Source organism: Pteropus alecto, unplaced genomic scaffold, assembly GCF_000325575.1.
Source record: "Pteropus alecto unplaced genomic scaffold, ASM32557v1 scaffold7, whole genome shotgun sequence".
Lineage (NCBI taxonomy): Eukaryota > Metazoa > Chordata > Mammalia > Chiroptera > Pteropodidae > Pteropus > Pteropus alecto.
Genome location: NW_006494614.1, coordinates 23128416 through 23146700, shown reverse-complemented (window position 1 = coordinate 23146700; position 18285 = coordinate 23128416). Strand labels below are relative to the sequence as shown.

Sequence of the window (18285 nt, the reverse complement as noted above, 5' to 3'; positions counted from 1 at the left end):
TATGGTCCAACAGTCCCACTTCTGTGTGTATATCCAAGGAAAATGAAAACAGAATCTCAAAAAGATATCTGCACTTCTTGTTAATTATAGCATTATTCAGAATAGCCAAGATATGGAAACAACCTAAGTGTCCATGAATGGATAAAGATTTATTACAAATATTATTCAGCCATGGGAAATCTTCTATTTGGATCAGGACATTATGCTAAGTGAAAAAAGTCAGACACAGACAAATACCATACGAAATCATTTAATGTAGAATCTAAAAAAGCAGAACTCAGAAATGGACTATAATGGTTACCACAGATTGTAGGGTGGAGGAAATAGGAAGAAAAAAATTTTCTTCTTGCATTTCAAAATATGTAATTTGGACAGTTTGACAAATAGATTTGTTTATTTGCCTTACATCTTCAGTATTTTGTAAATAATATCAATACTTCAATGCAAAGAAGGAATGCAATGTGTTTTTCAAGGGCAGAAGAAAACTGAAGAGCAAACACTGAAGTTTCTACATATTGTTACAATATAGTCCCATTGTTTTACAACAATTATACAAGAAATAAATGATCTTGATATTCTGCATCAGTGAAATTATCATCAAATATTTTTAATATTTGATAGAATTTTTTTCACCAAAAAGAAGATTCATATATAGGAATTCCATAATAGAAATGCCAAATTCATATCTCTCATTGAAAAATAATTTAAATTAAAAATTTGCAGATTTCTGGAACTGGCTACTGATGAAAGATCAAAGATGAATTTTAAAAATATAGCATAACTTACACCATTTTTATAAAAGTTATAAAGAATATTCTTCTGAGTTTGCTGAAGTCAGTTTGGAATCTCTTATTTTATTCCCTTCAACATAACCTCTGCTAAACTTATTTCTATATTGAATGTCACCACAACAAAACAATGAAGCACTATAGATAAAATTATGCCTTAACAGTAGTGTTGTTGCAAATTCGACTTAGGTTAGATACATTAACAAGCAAAAAGCAAGCTCATTTTTTACTCTAAAACTTTAAATACTGATATAATATTGTTAATTGCTCAAAGAGTGTTTATAGGCACTCAGTATGGAGAATCACCGTTTCACTCATAACTTTTGTTTGATTGTAACTGCAAGTATAATGGTGAATTTTTATTCTCAGCATGTACACCCACTTTCAACAGTGTGTACAGTTTTGTAATTCTTTTCTTTTTCCCTCTCTTTGATTTTATTTATTGTATAATTTTTTGTCTACTGAATCCAATAATAAACGGGTCTTATAATTTCTATGCCCGTATTTCATTTTTTTTTAGCAATTCAGTTTTATTATAGTTTATAAAAGTACTTGGTCCACAAGAAATTGAAAATTTAAAAAACTAGTTCTCTGTCATAGAGTTAGGGAAGCAGTGACTTAGTGAATTACATCAACTAAAAGCTAAACTCTTATAACAAAAACTTTATCACCAGCAGAAAAATTCCTTTTATTTAAGTGTTACTAATTAAGCTTTTAAAAATAGTTTACATTATAATTATTAAGAGAAATGTGTACTTACCCATGTCAACTCTAAGAATTAAGAATTAAAATATGCAATGAGTTCTCAGCCATACAGTATACGATACCAGGACTTAGAATGCAGGCATTCATATTTTATGTAAAATAAGGGTAACTTACTGGCTTTTCTTTATTTCTGCTTTATTTCTGGCTAACTAAATTAGTTCTTCTGAAATCTATATGCAGATCAAGTCAAACAATATGGCTAAATGTGATTTTGTAAATGGAATTCTGAAAAAGTATTCTAAGAAGGAAGAGCCCTTTTCTCTCACACTCTTGTTTTTCTCTTTGGGTAGGAGGAGATAGAATGGAAGTTAATGAGTAAAGTATGAACATTAGTCTAACTTACCCTTTTAAGATCTGAGGATCCGTTTTACATAAAGGGATTAACACCCTAGAGCTCAGAGTAAAGGGCATTTATGTGTTGAATTTAGGTATATAGACAGGCAAACAAGATACAGTTGAAGGTCTCCAAGTAAAGATCTGTGAAGATAACATTATGGCTGAGTTTATGCTCATGCTGACTGGCTTTCTTTAGGTGCACAACATGCATAGCTAAACCTGACTTGGTCACAAAATTGCAAAATTTTGGAACATCTCATTAGTTGTACTATATTGCATATTATAGTACTAACAACAATATATGCAATATTATAGCAGTAAAATAATATGTGTAGTAATTCTGTATTATTCAGGTTACTCAAGCATTCTTCTCTGTTAAGGATTATTTTCTCCACTTTTCAGATGAAGACAATGAGGCTTAAAGAAGTTAGAGTGACTTGTTCAGGGTCACAGAACAAGAAGTTGATAATCAGGTTCAAACCCAAGTTTATCTCTAAGTCTTGTCCCACAGGTGCATGTTTTTCTTTTTCATTTTTTTTTTAATTAAATTTAATGGGGTGACATTGGTTAATAAAATTATATAGATTTTGAGCGTACAATTCTATAGTATATCATCTGAATATTGCATTTTGTGTTCACCACCCAATGTTAAATTTCTTTCACATTATCAGGAGGTCAGAAATCAACTTAATAGGTCACAATCAGACTTTTAAAAAGTAGAATTCAATATAATATTGGTTAAAATAGTTTAACCAATGTAAAGGGAAATGGGTGACATCGGAGTCCATACCTGATACTGGTATAGAAGCCTCTCTGCCTATTTATCTCTGCCCAGCCCCCTATCTGTCCGAGGCCACTTTGATTCATTTCCCTACTAAACCCCTTTAACTTTCCTTTTCTCCCCTGACCTAAGCAACTTGTGCACATGAATGCTAGCTTGTGGGTGGAGATGTTGCTCTTCCTGCTGTAGAAATGTCCTTGGTGGTGCTAGCCAAAGCAACCCACAAACCTGGCCAGTGGCAGGAGGGCCATTCATCATTTGATGGATTTGTACCTCATATGGAGATCTGGCTCCTTGAACTTTTTATTAACCTCTGTATCACTTCAGCAATGTAAACTTCAAAAGTCACGGATTCTGGAGTCAGGCGGTCTCCAGGGAGAGCCCTGGGTCTGTGACCCAGGGAATGCTCCCCAGGCTCTCTGATCTTCAGTTTCTTCAGTTATATAGCAGAAATTATACTAATGATGATCCCAAAATGATGATTAGAAAAAAAAGTATGTAAAATAACCAGTACAGGACCTATCACATAGCACGTGCTCAATAACCGCTAATTATCATGCTTACAATATTAATTTCCGAGTACAATAAAATTTCCTAGCCCTAAAGCCATGGAAAAGATTTAGTGTTTTTTTTAGAATCCCAGAGTCTTTTGTGGATTTGTCACTTAGCACAGTGCAACAGGCCAACAGCGTTTGGGAACTAAAATCCAGCCAGTGCCCCCGTGACCCACTGTGAGCCTTAGGGCTGTAGCCACCAGGAGGAACAGCATCTCTTTATTAGTACAAAAGCACCTGATTAGCTAACTTCTGGGTCATCAAAGTCAGTTAGCACTATCTTATGGGAGCTCAGGAGAATCATTTGGTGGACTTTTCCATTTAATAAAGTGCTAGATGAGTAAACTTTTACTGTAATTCGCTCCTCCCACACCCCACACACATATTTCTTCTTCTAATGGTATTCTAGAACAGTTTTGAGAGGTTCTTCTCTTTGTCACTGTAGAGGCACTTGTAAAATCCAGCAGCACATCAGGACTAAACTATTTATAACATGGATTGACAAGTATTTTTTGAAATGTTTTATGGACTGCAAATGTTTCATAAGGATTCTTCATTCTTTCTCCTATTACTTGATGTTATAAAATATGACAGAAGGCTTTTTTAAGGTCACTGTATATCTAACATATCGTAAACGGATACCCTGTTTCAAAGCTCTAAGAAACTGATACTTTGGATCAGTAGACCCAGATTTAATTTCAGCCTGCTCAGTTTACATTTGAAATGCCATTTAAAAATATTTGCCATTATTGTGCTGTTAAAGAGACCACTAATGTTTTATGTAACTGAAAGTCCCTTATGATCCCCAGTTAGGTGTTTTAAAACTTAGCTGCATAAATTGAAATATTAGAAGTGAGTTATGCTATTGCAACGCTTACCGTATGTTAATTTAATTGACATTTTATAGGATAAAGATTTTCTAGCAGAAAAAAATAAAATGCTGCTAAATTCCTGGATTCCTTGGGTTGTTAGATATCTTTAAGCAATAGTAGACTGCAATATAGAAAACTCGAAAAAACAATTGAGACTTTGCCTTATAATATAATAAATATCCTTGCACTTCGTGTACTTCTGTATTTTGTTACTTTGGAAATACTTTTCTTTGGAAATGTTTCTCTCTCTCTTTCTCTCCCCACCTTTCCCTCTAGCCTCCCCTCACAAGGATAGAGCTTAAAAACATAAGTACCAAAAAACTGGTTAAAGAATACATACAAAATAATTTTTACAAATTCAAAATACTCAAAATGACTTGTTTATTCGTGTGTGTGTGTGTGTGTGTGTGTAAGTATAAGGAATTTGGCTTTTATTCTGAGTAAGAGCCCTAGTATGTCCTTTGTAAAATCTAGAATACTCATTTCATTTAGAGACTGGAGCCAAAGCTATAAATACCACCTCCTTAGGAAAAATGCTATTTACATTTGAAATTTCAGTTCTAACCCTTCCTGCCATCCTGCCAATTCTTACCAATGTTCAGAGGAAAAGAGAACTAGATAGCTGATGACTACATATTACCATTGTTTGAAAAACATTTCTGTGGACATATCTTACCCATAAGTCAGCCATGTGAAAGTGTCAGTATATTCCATTTAAAGCTTTATTTTAGACCAGTACATCAACCTCAATAATACTAAATTTCCAAAAAAGTATTTGGGTTATATTTTTCCTTGGTATTTGCCAACAATATAACTGATTGACTAGCTCTACATCAGAGTGTATTCTACCACCTTCTCCATGCCCCTATACAGTTTAACCTCTCTGGGAAAGCTTGAGACCTTCTATACAGGCATTTATGGAGAACTCACTCAACGCCAGGTACTGTCTCTGCCTTTAAAAAGTTTATGGTCTAACAATGGGGAAAAGATTATAGAAAGCTCTTTTCAAAGTTACATATTTATCTTAAAGTAAATACTTCTCAGGTGTTCATGTATTTCAGATGACTGTTTTTAGGCAGGAATTTTTGTATTCCTATTTTTTTTAAGGTGGAAATAACTAAGGCTGAGAAATTATGTGACCTAGTCAGGTTTGCTTAACTAAGGTAATAAATAAAAGAAAAGGTACTAGTGGCCAGGTCTCTGGTTTTTCAATACAACGCACACTCTTTTCAAGCCTATTTTTATTGTTTAAGCCAATGAGTAATTTTTGTGACATAATTATGAATCTGTATTCAGCCAGAATCTGTATTCATCTCAACTGAATAGTACTTTTCTATAATATAAAAACATAACCATGGACAACAAGTGTACTACATAAAGTATACCAAATAGAAATATTACTACTCTAATCATGCAAAACCACATATGACAAAGTTTAATACAACTTTCAACTCTTGAAAATAGTGATGAACTACATTCTCTTTTCTTGGATCTCTTTAAGCAGCCTTAATTTTGTGTGTGTTGGGGGGAGGGGGAGGGGGCATGGGATTTACAGAGGGAAGATAAATAGTCTAATACCAGACTATAAGTTTCTCAAGGATAGGATCTGTGTCTATTTTTTTTTTAATACCTAATATTCAGCATATCGTAAACACTAAATAAAACACAAATGCTAATCATCGATATAAGATTATCTGTTTATTTTCCACTCATTTGTGTTCTTTACTGGCAGTTAATTTCTCATTCAGGTAGCAAACAAATTTGTAATTTTGATTGTTTCCAACATTAGCTCTTATAGTTTTAGTTTTTAATGTTTCTGAAGGATTTAAACTCATGTTCTATCTATAGGCACCCATACATCTAAATGAGCATGTGAATATTACCAAATAATTTTGTTTAGAATCACATACATATGTGATGGGATTTTTCTCTTTGCCTTCATGTCATATAGACCTCACCTACATGTGTTCTTTCCTTTAAAGGGACTTAACTCTTGTTTATTCAATACATTTTTTTCCAAATAATCAAGTAAAAATACTTTATAATATGTAAGAAAAAGAATAATATGACCACCTAAGTTTATATATTTTTTCGTAGCTGTTAGTTTCACAGCCATGATCCAACATTGAGGGCTTTTTTTTTATTAGCCTTTCAGAGTTCTCATTTGTAAAGTCATTGGGACCTTCAGTCCTCCATTTAGAGATGTTTGTAGCTTTGATTCTATATTTTAAAAGATGTCCAAACTATGGCATTATTTCCCAATAAGGATTCTAAGTTATTGGTCAATCATAACATAAGAGATTATAAACTACATTTGCATATTTCTGTGTATTAGTTTAAACATTCTTTTCCCCTCCTACAAGTTCATTTGAGTTAGGGCAGTCAATGTGACATATTGCTCATTAATCATACATATTAACTGGAGTAGTTAAAGCTTTAAAATTCAACTTACCATTCTGTCCACAGGGACTAGTTCTTGTTTTCTAAATGTGATGACATATGCTTCAGACACTGCTAATTAGGTCTTTCCCTTGAAAATTTATCCTGACATCTTTCAAGAACATTTTTCCCCCTTGAGTACAAGTTCATTAAATTATTAATATCCTTTTATAAGTCTTGTAGGATTACTTACACAATGCAGCTTTATCTATTTTAAAACCATAGTTCACAGTGAAGAATGAGATATATCTTACTTCCTTATATATCTTTTCTTCTCACTTCAAAACATTGGAGTGGATAAATATCAGAGATATTTATAAAATGTTAATGGAAGGTAAAAAATATTTTGTATGTGTAAATGGAAATTTATATTAGTCAAGGTTCTCCAGAGACACACAACCATATGTATACATAAGAAAGAATTATGGACTTGGTTCCCATATTGTGGAGGCTTGACAAATCCAAAATCTATAGCATAGACTGGCAAGCTGAAGACCCGGTGAAGAGTTACAGTTTGGGTCCAAAGTCAGTCTGCTGACATAATTACTTCTTGTCTGGGAGAGGTCAATCTTTGTTCTATTCAGCTTCAACTGATTGGATAAGACTTACCTACCCTGTGGAGGACAATCTGCTTTATTCAAAGGCCACTAATTTAAATGTTAATTTCATACAAAAAAACATCTTCACAGAGATATCTAAAATCATGTTTGACTAAATATCTGGACAGCCAAGTCAGCTTACACAAAATGCTATACAGATAATCAATTCCTGATTATCTTCACAAATGGAAGGAAATGTTGCCAGAAGTAATCCAAGTCAGATTGCCTAAAATCAGTTCTATTGAGCCTCTGTATTAAGTGATGAGTTTACAGTTTTACCTCCCTGCCTTTTATCTACAGAGGCAGGCACTTAGATCAATTTCTATTAATGACGTTTTTAAGACAAAACATCCAATTGTTACCCATCACAATGAAAATAATAAAACTCAGAACCCTTATCATAATCTACAAGGCCCAGCATAATCTGGCCTGCCTATCACCCACCCACTGGCTTGCTTCTCTCTAGCCACCTATGTTTCTTGCTGTTCCTTGAACAAGCCATACTCAGGACTTTGTTTTTGACGTTCTCTCTGATGAATGCTCTTTCTCAGACCTTGCATGCCCCACAGACTCACTTGGTTCAGGTGTCTACTGAGGCTGCCCCTGATTTTTCTTTCTAAAACTGCACACCTCCCTATACAACTATATCCTTTCTCCTGCTTTATTTTGTTTAAATTCTTATGGTTATTCAATAGTTATCAGATATGCAGTAAATATGGTATAATGATAATGATCAGAGACAACACAGCCAAATTGCCTGGATTGAAATCCCAACTCTGCTACTTACTAGTCGTGTGACCTTAGGCAAGTCGCTTTATCACTCAGTTGCTTCATCTATAAAACAGAACTATCTCAAAGATATTTTGAAGACTTAATGAATAAATAGATATAAATTGCTTAGGATAGTGTCTGGCAGAGAGTAAAGGTTGTGTGTTATCTATTACTATGATCATCCCTATTGGAATTTAAGCTCTACAAGGACAAGGTTCAGAATATTTCTAGTCCATAAAAAAGGGCCTTGCCATAGTGAGGACTCAATAAACTCTTGTCAAATGAATTAATGAATGAATCTGGGCATGTGCCAGCGGAGAGTGGGGAAAGTGTTCTACAAAAACATGGTGAAAAGGTGGAGGTGAACAAATGAAGAGTTTAAAAGTTGTAATGAGAATTTTTTTGTAGTTGAGAAAGCTGATTTGGTTAGGTTTTATCATGTATTTAGATTATATATGCATGATGTATGTATGTACTATGTACGTGTAGAAGGATACAGAGAACAAGATATTATTGAGATTTCTGTCTATAGGATAATTTCCTATAGGAGATGGAAAAGTCAGAGGAGAATATAAAAAGAATTCATTAAATGACCTACAGTTGAAGCTGGCAGGACAACTGGGTCACCAGCTTTCTCAGTAAACCTTAAACTTTATGCTGGGAAAAAGTTGGAACTAAAGGAGAAAGAGATTGTGGAGAGACAGATTGATGAGAAAGACTTCGAATTGCTTCTACCCAGTCACAGTTTCAAGTGACATTGGATGTTAAGTTTAAGGAAATGAAAAGTATTCAGATCAAGAAAAAATATACCCAATATTGGTATAATGGCATGTCCCCAAGCGTTCAGTTTTTGAAGGTCATTAATACAGTTTCCTATTACTTAAATCAATCATGCAAGAGGAGGGAGCCATGAGCTGGGAAATGCCTCTGAACACACTTGATGGAAAGATAGGTGATAAGTCTCAGAGGAGAAAAGGATCAAAGAAGACACTCACATCTATGTCAGTTCAAAAGCATCCAGAGAAATCTGTTCCTATTTGAGGGGACTTTTCAGAATTTAGTGCCTCATCTTTTGCTGACGGTGTATAGATGGTTTCCTTTGCCCACATTTCCCTCCCATCAGTGACTCCACTGCCCTTCTCCCCCTACCAAAGGGAAATTTAAAGAGAATTATTGAAAGGTAGCATATGATCAGTCTGGGTAAGAACTTAGCACCCACTTTTTCTCCCCAGAACTTCTGAGCTTACTTACTTGTAACCAAATGAACAAGACTATTCACTAGCTGTTGTGCATAACTGTCCTTTTTCTACCTTGAAGGCAAGATTCAGATCTTAGCCATCTTCATGTTTTTTCCCTTAGCACAATATGCAAAACACAGGCGGTTAACTTTTGCTGAATAAATTTATTAATCTTTTCGATAAGATTTGATTCTGAAGTCAGCATTTAAAAATCCAAATGCAATTTATCCCATTAAACTCAAATTAATGAATTGAGAATTATGCACTGAAAATTCTTCTGTTTCAAAATTGGGTGACCTTTATAGTTTCATCTTACAGAGCCTCCGGAATTCTCTTTACTTACCAACCAGTTACTGAATAGCTGCAAAATATATTCCTATGAATTTATTTGTTGCTAGTCAATTTGATTCTTGACATTGAAAATGAAGTTCTAAAATTCTACCCTTTGAGGATACATTTTATCTTTTAAATTAAGCAACTCAGAAATGCTGAAAATATACTCTGTAACTTCACTTTAATTGACATCAAACTGTAAATGTCATTAATGATTTCTTTGTTCCAATGCTGGCTGGCAAGTCTGAGTTTGTCCTGTTTCACAGGCCTAGACTCTGACCTGTCTGAAGTGTACTGAGGAACCTCATCACACTGTTTTCCTTTTAACATTTCTATTAAACAAGACACTGTCAGTTTATGTGCATTATGTGTCCCTCTGCATGTAGATTTTATCTAAAAATATAACAGTTCCCTTAATAATACTGAAGGAGAATTCTGCATTCATGAGGCATTATGAAAGTGCTTGGAGATGTGGCATAATTCTCAGACAAGGGAGGCAGTGTATAGGGCCTGATTCCCCTTCTCTAGTCTGGGAGCGTGCCTCTGTGAACTTCCAAATAGGAAAGCACATTTCACAGTGCACTTCCAGCAACCATACTCTTAATGTGGCACAAAGATCTTAAAATGTATCACAGCATGTTCAGGAAATTGTGTAGCCACACCCTACCACTGCCCCACCCATGATACTGAGACGAATCAAGTGCTTTGGCAGAGACTGTCAAATGGCAGGCACAGAAAACAGAGCCAGAAATCAGGACTAAGAGAATTGGTGGTTTGGCAAGGCAAACAGGAGTCCAGACAAAGCTAGATGGAAGGTTGTGGTTGGCATGTTGGCAGGCCTACAGACGTCAGGGTAGATTCTGAGGAGAGGGCAAGCAGGAATCAGTGTAGCAGGTGAGAACTAGGAAGACCCAAATTCCAAGGGCGAAGTTACAAGCAAGTGGGTCATTTAAGAATCTGGCTTGGTTGTGAGAAAACAAGAGAAATTCAACAATTTCAGCAGCAAAGCAATATATATTGGGAAAGTAACCTAAATACCCACCGAGGACACCCTAATCCTGAAGATTATGGGTTTCAGGATCAGATACACTTGGGTTTAAATTTTGGCCCCACCAGTTAAGAGAAGAGTGATTTGGAGCTAGATGTTTAAACTTTTTTTCTCTGACAAATGGGAATGGTACCACCTACCCTCAGTAATTTCAAAAGGATTAAATGAAACCACGTAAATCAGTTCTTAGCGCTTATTCCTGCACCATGGCAAGCACTTGATAAATGGTTACCATTTAATAATCATTAGTCATAGACCTTTCTTATGTTACCTAGTATAACATGAACAGCTCAGGGCATAAGAGGAAAAGTCGATTGTCAGATATATCCAGTCAAAAGGGGTAAAGAGGTCAGATCTTGACTATACTAATTTTCATGACCAAATTAATATCAACATGATAACAGGAATCCAAACAGTGACTATAGACATTACTAGCCACAGACCAGACCATTTAGCCCATCACCGTGTTCTGATGAAGTGTTACCATTTATTCTGATTATCTTGTATTCAATTGTAGCTGAGGAGGGTTCAGTGATAAGATTGCAACTTCTAACTTGTTTCAAAAAGCCACATTAGTTACTGGTAGAGTCCATCCAAGGAAAAGAAAGGAAAAGGACAGACAGATGGAGAAATTTGTGGAAATTTTGAGATCTCAACCTAAATGAGGAAGGCAATATTGAGAATAGCATCACAGTGTGGGTTCATTTTTCCTCAGCTCAAAACCTATTTCAAATCGTTTGTTCATGCTGAATTACATCCTCTTCCCATGTCTTTACAAGAGCCACTTGTCTGATCCCTGAAATAATGAAACTTTTATGACTAGTGTTGTTGCTGTCATCGATGTATTTTTAAATATCTGTTAAGAAATAAAATGCACTTAGGACATTATGCATTGTTCACAGAAGTATTCCATTTCCATTTTTCACATATCATTGATTTCAAAATGTAACTTTTTACATCTGTCATAAATCTTATTTCCGTTCACAATGTAAAAAAAGAAAACTAAACTTCCCAGATAGTCTGTAATGTTTTCCTGTGTAATTAACACCTCATTCACAGTTGTGGGTGCCAGTCAAGGCCCTGTCTCCTCTTCCTTGACATTTCTTTGATACCTTGTTCAAGCTGAGCTGATGCCTAAGAGTGTGCTAAATACACACATGGGAACAAGGAAATATTTGAGAGGAGCCAGCTGTATTAGCAAGACCTGGAAATTTAGAGAGAATGCTTATACACATGCCTCTCTTGTGGGTTTGGGGTCTGCATACCATCCATTATTTAAGTCCGATTACTGCTATAACCCTGTCTTTATCATCATCATCCTCATCAACAACAAAAACCACCTGTCAGATAAGCACAGTAGTCCATTATTTACATTCTTCTCTTCTTAATGCTCCTGGAGGGCCAAATGTTTATAAATCAAGTGGCTAATTTAAGATACACGTGCTGTCATTCTGCAAGTCATCCTGGAAGCATCAGGTTATTTTTGCTGCTGAAAATTTGTAGATGTCATTTATTTAAATAGGCTTGTTTTTCTTTTTTTTTTTCTTCTTCCTGACAATACTGACCCTCTGTGACCTTGCACACAGTAAATCCAGAAGGGTAAAGTCATTAGATAATTCCAATAAAATCATTTCATTGTGGTACTCTCCTGGTTTCATTTTTTAAAACTTTTATTGAAGTATAACATACATTCAGAAAAAAAATGTATGTGTCATAAAGATACAGCTTGAGGATTTTTCACAAATTGAATACTCCCATATAACCAGCACACAGATCAAGAAATAGAATACCAGCATCACCAGCCCCATAAACCCATCTCATGCTCTCTTGCAGTCACTCCCACTGTAAGTGGGCTTGAACTGCATCAGTAACCTATTATAACTTCTAACAGCATAGATTAGTTTTGCCTGTTATTATTCCTTATATAAATCAATCAACATTATGTTCGCAGGATCCATCCATACGGTTGAAGATAGTTACAGTCCATTCATTTTTATTGCTGTATAGTATTCCATTGAATAAAATAACCCACGATTTATTTATTTATTTTTTATTTCTACTCTTAATGGGCATCTTGATTGTTATTTGGGATGAAAAATTCATATGCAGAGTTAGAGTTCATTATGCTTTTTTAACCAATGCATAATATGTATTTTAGGAGTTTTTCTTGATATGCTATCAGACCTTTTTTAAAAGAAAAAAGTAGAGAATTACATAGAGGGCGGTAGAAGGACAGAGAGGGAAGGAACTAACATTTATTACCACCATGTATTTGGACATTGTGGTAGCAGTGTTGTTGTTTTTTAAATTGTGGTAAAAACATAAAATTTATTATCTTAACCATTTTCAAATGTACAGTTCAGTAGTGTTAAGTATATTCACGTCGCTGTAAAACAGATCTCCAGAACTTTTGTATCTTGTAAAACTAAAACGCTATACCCATTAAACAACACATCTCCCTTTTCCCCCTACTCCTTAGCCCCTGGTAACCAATTCTACTTTCTGCGTCTGTAAATTTGGCAACTCCTAAGTACCTCCTATAAGTGGAGTCAATACAGTATTTGTCTTTTAGTGACTTGTTTCACTGTGCTTATTTCAATTAACACAACGTTATTAAGGTTTATCTATGTTGTATTATATAACAGTATTTCTTTCCTTTTTAAGACTGAATAATATTTCACTGTATGTACTCACCATATTTTATTTATACAGTCATCTGTTAGTAGACATTTGGATTGCTTCCACCTCTTGGCTATTCTGAATAGTGCTTCTGTGAACATGGGTATGCATATATCTCTTCAAAACCATGCCTTCAGTTCTTTTGGATATATAACCAGAAGTGGTTTTTCTGGATCATATGGTAGTAATACTTTTAATTTTTTTAAGAACCTGCATGGTGTTTTCTGATACATTTGCACCATTTTACAATTTCACCAGCAGTGCACGAGCATTCCAATTTCTCCATATCCTCACCAACACTTATTTTGTTTCTTTTTTAAAGGACTCATCCTAATGGGTGTATGTGGTAGGAATTTTATATATAATCTCCTTTTTTAATCTTTACAAACCTGTTGCAAACTATAAGTAACAATTTTACATCCTAATGGGTGTATGTGGTAGGAATTTTATATATGATCTCCTTTTTTAATCTTTACAAACCTGTTGCAAAGTATAAGTAACAATTTTACAGAACCTGCATGGTGTTTTCTGATACATTTGCACCATTTATATCTTGACACTTAACAATTATATCTTGACACTAAATGTTTCCATAAGAGAAAAGTCAGGATTCCAGTCCTGGTGCTCCTGAATGTGACAATGGGCTTTTTAGTCTCAAAGTTCTTATAATCACAAAACCAACTGAATGAACTCTTTTGTTCTAAGCTACATGATTTACAAGAGATTAGAGGCTCTACAAGAATCCCTGACATTAAATATGAAATAACTTGGGGTTTAGAGCAAGGGTCTGTAAAGTGTGGTCTCCAGGGCAGTAGCATCAGCATTACTGGGAACTTGTTAGAAATGCAAATTTTCAGGTCCCATCCCAGACCTACTGAATCAGAAACTCAGGAAGTGGGGACAGCAACCTGCTTTAATTAGCCCTCTGGGTGATGCTGAGGCACGATCAGGTTTGAGCACTACTTACCTTAAATCACTAGACAAATATCTAAACTAATGTTTGATAACCTTTACATTATTGCCAAACAAGAAACTGACATGTTGAGCACTGAGGTTTCTAAGGCAACCCAATATGGTAAATCTGTGTTTTGTGCATTATATTCAAGTTTCAGAAAAAAGTGTTGAATTAGCCCAGTTGTAATTATGCTAGAACAGTAGGTCTCCATCCATTTAGAGATTCAGCCAGACTCCAATTTATCAATGTCACTCACGAACAAATGGCAACCTGGGAACAGATATCCTGACGAGGAAGGCCGCTCCCAGTTCAGCATTCATCTGTTCTCTACCAGGATTTTTATCCCCACCCACCTCCAAGTCCCCACTCTTTATCTTCCATTACAGTGGGTCTGGAGTGAGCCTTGTACTTAAGGGACTGAAATAAAAGGAGACAAAAGTGAAAACAAACATGCAACATCCATTCCTCCCATCAGTATCACAGGGTGCTTCCCTGGCACTACCATCAGCAGCCCATGGCCCCAGGTATCCTTGTCTAATTCCTCAGAGCCCTGGGAGGAAGAGAAAAGAACAGAGATTCACAGATTACACTTTTCTCACATGAATGGAGGAATCTGATTTTAGCCCTAGGATGAGAGCTATGGTCTATGCCTGTTGATTTGGCATGAGTATTGATAATAAAATACTCCCCAAATTACCTTGGCTTAAATAATAAAATTTACGCTACCAGAAATCTGCTCTCTTAGGTAGGCTTTTGCCTTTCCCTAAAGCTTCTAAGTGAAAATAAAGGCCTTTTGGAGGAACAGGAGTCTGTGAGACTATATTTAGTATAGCTGGAGGCCTCGAATGGGACAGAAGACAAAGGAATGAATTCCCAGGGCTCCTTGGAGGACAGATAATGTCTGAGAATGGGCTTGAACTACTCTATTGACAGAAATTATGGCCTCCAGTATTTCTCTGATATTCTGGAGTTTCCACTCCTGTTTCTCATCCATTCGCCCCTCTGCTCTGTCCTGTCAGAGCCACTTCTCTAGGTCACTGAGACAGGATTTAAGGTCAGCCCTGTTCCTATTATATATTTGGTGGGATGGCTAAGAAAATAGTGACTGTGTTACTTTGTAGGGCACAGCTTAAAAAAAAATTATTCAAATCTGCTTCAGGTGTTACTGGACACTCAAGACTAGAAACCATATTTAAACTGAAATAACATGCCAACTGAAGTTATCTGCACACAAGATGTTCCAATAATTAAGAACCTTAAAAATATTTTACCTTCATGTCCACTCTTTGCAAAGATACATAAACAAAATCAGCATTCCCCCTGCACTCCTTCAGCATATATATCGGTGTACTCTGACAATTGCAAAGCTGACCTAAATGATTGTGTAAATTAACCATGGTGTGCAAGAACTTTGATGTTTTCCTGTAGCGTACTGAATCATAAATGTTTTTTACTCCTCATCCAGAGACATGCCAATATTATGTTACAATGTCTGACACTTGGTTTTTCTTAAACATTAACTCTGTGATAAAATTTGATCAATAGTCAGCCTCATTTTCCCCACTTCCTGCCTAAATCAATATATGTGTCTCCTTTAAAGAAGGAAGAATGCACATAAAAGTTGATCCTATAGTTTTAACATATCTCAACCTAAAAGTAAGAACCAATCACCCACTTGAATGCCATTGATTTTGCTTCTTTGTCCTCTTGTGAATTAAATTACAGTGCTTCCACTTTCTAAGTAAACTTTTTATCATTGATTAATCCTCAGGGACTAATTGACTTACATTTACTAAAAGATCCAATATAATGATTTTCAGAATGTGTGAACTACAAGACTAGAAAATGGTGTACATGTGTAGAATATTTTTATGTATACAGAATATTAAATTATATATTTATTCTAATCTTACTATCCCCCAAAGGAACTCTAAGGTTCAGATCTCCAAAATAGAAGGTACATGAAAATCCCACTAATGGCATTTGTTTTTAGTGAAATGTTTCAAAATCCATACTGTAAGTGTTAGCTAGGACCATCTATGCAACAGCTGCTGTGTTTACATGAAGTCCTCAACGGCATGCACGTAACTTGCCATCCGCCGCAGTGAGAGCATTTCTCACCCAACCACAGTGTAGTATGTGCTTGCTTACCTCCCCAGGCTTATTCATGGATTCAGCTGGCACTAGACTTCCTACTCCTCTCTAAGCCTAGATGAAAACCAGAGAGATCAAGCAACTTTGCCTATACTTTTAGAGCAAGAAAATTAGTGAATGAAATTGGCCTTTTCATATTTATGCTTACAATTCTCCCAAAAAAGCATTAAAAGATCAACTCAATACTTTTACTTTTTCAGTAGCAACAAGCCTTAATATGTATTAATATACTACCAATATGGTAATAAAATAAAGTTATTAGTGACAATGAATTAGGGTGACTATATTTAGAAAACATGCTTGGAAATTCTTCTCATTCAGAGCATGTATTTTCAATATCTAAGCTTACTTCCCTCTATTAGAAAGGGGGGAAATTTAAGAAAATAAATTTAAAATAAATAACTGCTCTTTAAATGATATTATATACACAGTTACTTAGAGATGTTAGCACAATCTTATTTTTCTAACTCTTGCAATTGGAAATTAGGTGGTTATGAACTTGGGAAAATTAACATTCGGTTATAATAATAAAGATTAGTAAGTAAGGAGTATATATATTTAGTTCACTTATAAAACAGCTTCACCATCCAAAAGGAAGAAAAAAGTGAGTCGATGTACTTTATACAACATATATAATTATAATATGGTTTAAGGAAGTGCTTTTCAGACTTTAGTGAACGTGAGAATCACCTGAAGTGGTTTTTTAAATGCACACTCGTGGCTCCTCTCTCCAGAGATTCAAACCAGGAAGTCTAGGATGGAGCCCAGGAATATGCATGTTAAACATCCACCTTCACCCTCAGGTAACTCCTATAAAATTAGAATTCTGACCATTCTTTGAGAAACACCAAATTAAGATGTCAAATGCAGGTATTATTGCATCTGAACCCACAGACTCATTAGAAAAAAATGGCAATCTTAGACCATCTTTCGGATACTTTCTATTACTTTACTAGAGTATGAGGTTAGATAGCATTTTAAAAAGGCTGCTAATGGCAGTTAAGATTTATTCATTCCAGGCTCTATTTTTCTCATCTTGGTTATTAAGATTTGGCCTATAACTCAGACTTCATTGATGTTTAAAGGTCATATGGACTTCAAATTGTTTTTAACTTTCGGTTAATTTTTATTGTCTTTAACATTGCCATTTAATATTGTCTTAAAATAAAATGGAATCACATCACTTACTGTCTGTTTCTCTTTGTTTTCAAGGGAAGACGAGGAAAAACAGGTCCTCCAGGAAAACCAGGCCCCCCAGGACCACCTGTGAGTAATCAATAGGATGACTGTTTTTGTTTTTGTTTTTGAGAATCTCTATTTCTGTGTGTCTGTCTAAAGGGTTATTTTACTCCCTGGTCGATAATAATTTCCACCTTTCTACTGTTTAAAATGGTCATAATCCTTATACATCCCACCAGTACACAAATAAAGAAAGAAGGGTGGCTGATGGCTGTCCACACACCTCACCTGCATCTTCATTACACAGTAGGAAAAACTGTACTGCCTGAATGAGCACCCCAAGACAAGTCTCCAAATAAATGAATCTTGTTCTGAACCCACCTGAGTCCATCTCCTCAATTTTTTAACATCAAAGCTGGTAGTAAGTTAGATATCTGGGGAAGCATACCCATTTTTCTTGATACAACTGTTTTGTTAATAGAATTTCATAGACCATTGTTGCTAAAGATAGTTATAAAGATCTTCTAACCAATTAGTTGATCTTTTCTTTTACCTCAGGCTTCTAGAAATAGTATGCCATTTCTTGTGGTTCTACTGGCTCTTCAATACACTAGAGTCTGGTTTGTGTCCAAACTACTGCACTGACACTGCTCTGTCTATAGTCACCAGTAATCTCAGAAGTGTGAGACTCCCTGGGCACTTTTCAGGCTTCATCTTATCTCATTGCTGTATAGGAACTTACACTGTTGACTGCCCTCTCTTTGAAACTCTCTGTTCTCCTTAGTGACATTGAT

At 35.3% G+C, this 18285-nt stretch overlaps 1 protein-coding gene across 1 annotated transcript in view; it reads left to right on the top strand.

The window, feature by feature from the left end:
• Nucleotides 1-18285, top strand: part of COL19A1 (collagen type XIX alpha 1 chain) — a 279851-nt gene that overhangs the window by 170559 nt on the left and 91007 nt on the right. The window contains exon 15 of the mRNA XM_006926816.1: nucleotides 17525-17578. Coding sequence (XP_006926878.1) covers nucleotides 17525-17578 — 54 coding nt within the window. The remainder of the gene's footprint in view (nucleotides 1-17524; nucleotides 17579-18285) is intronic.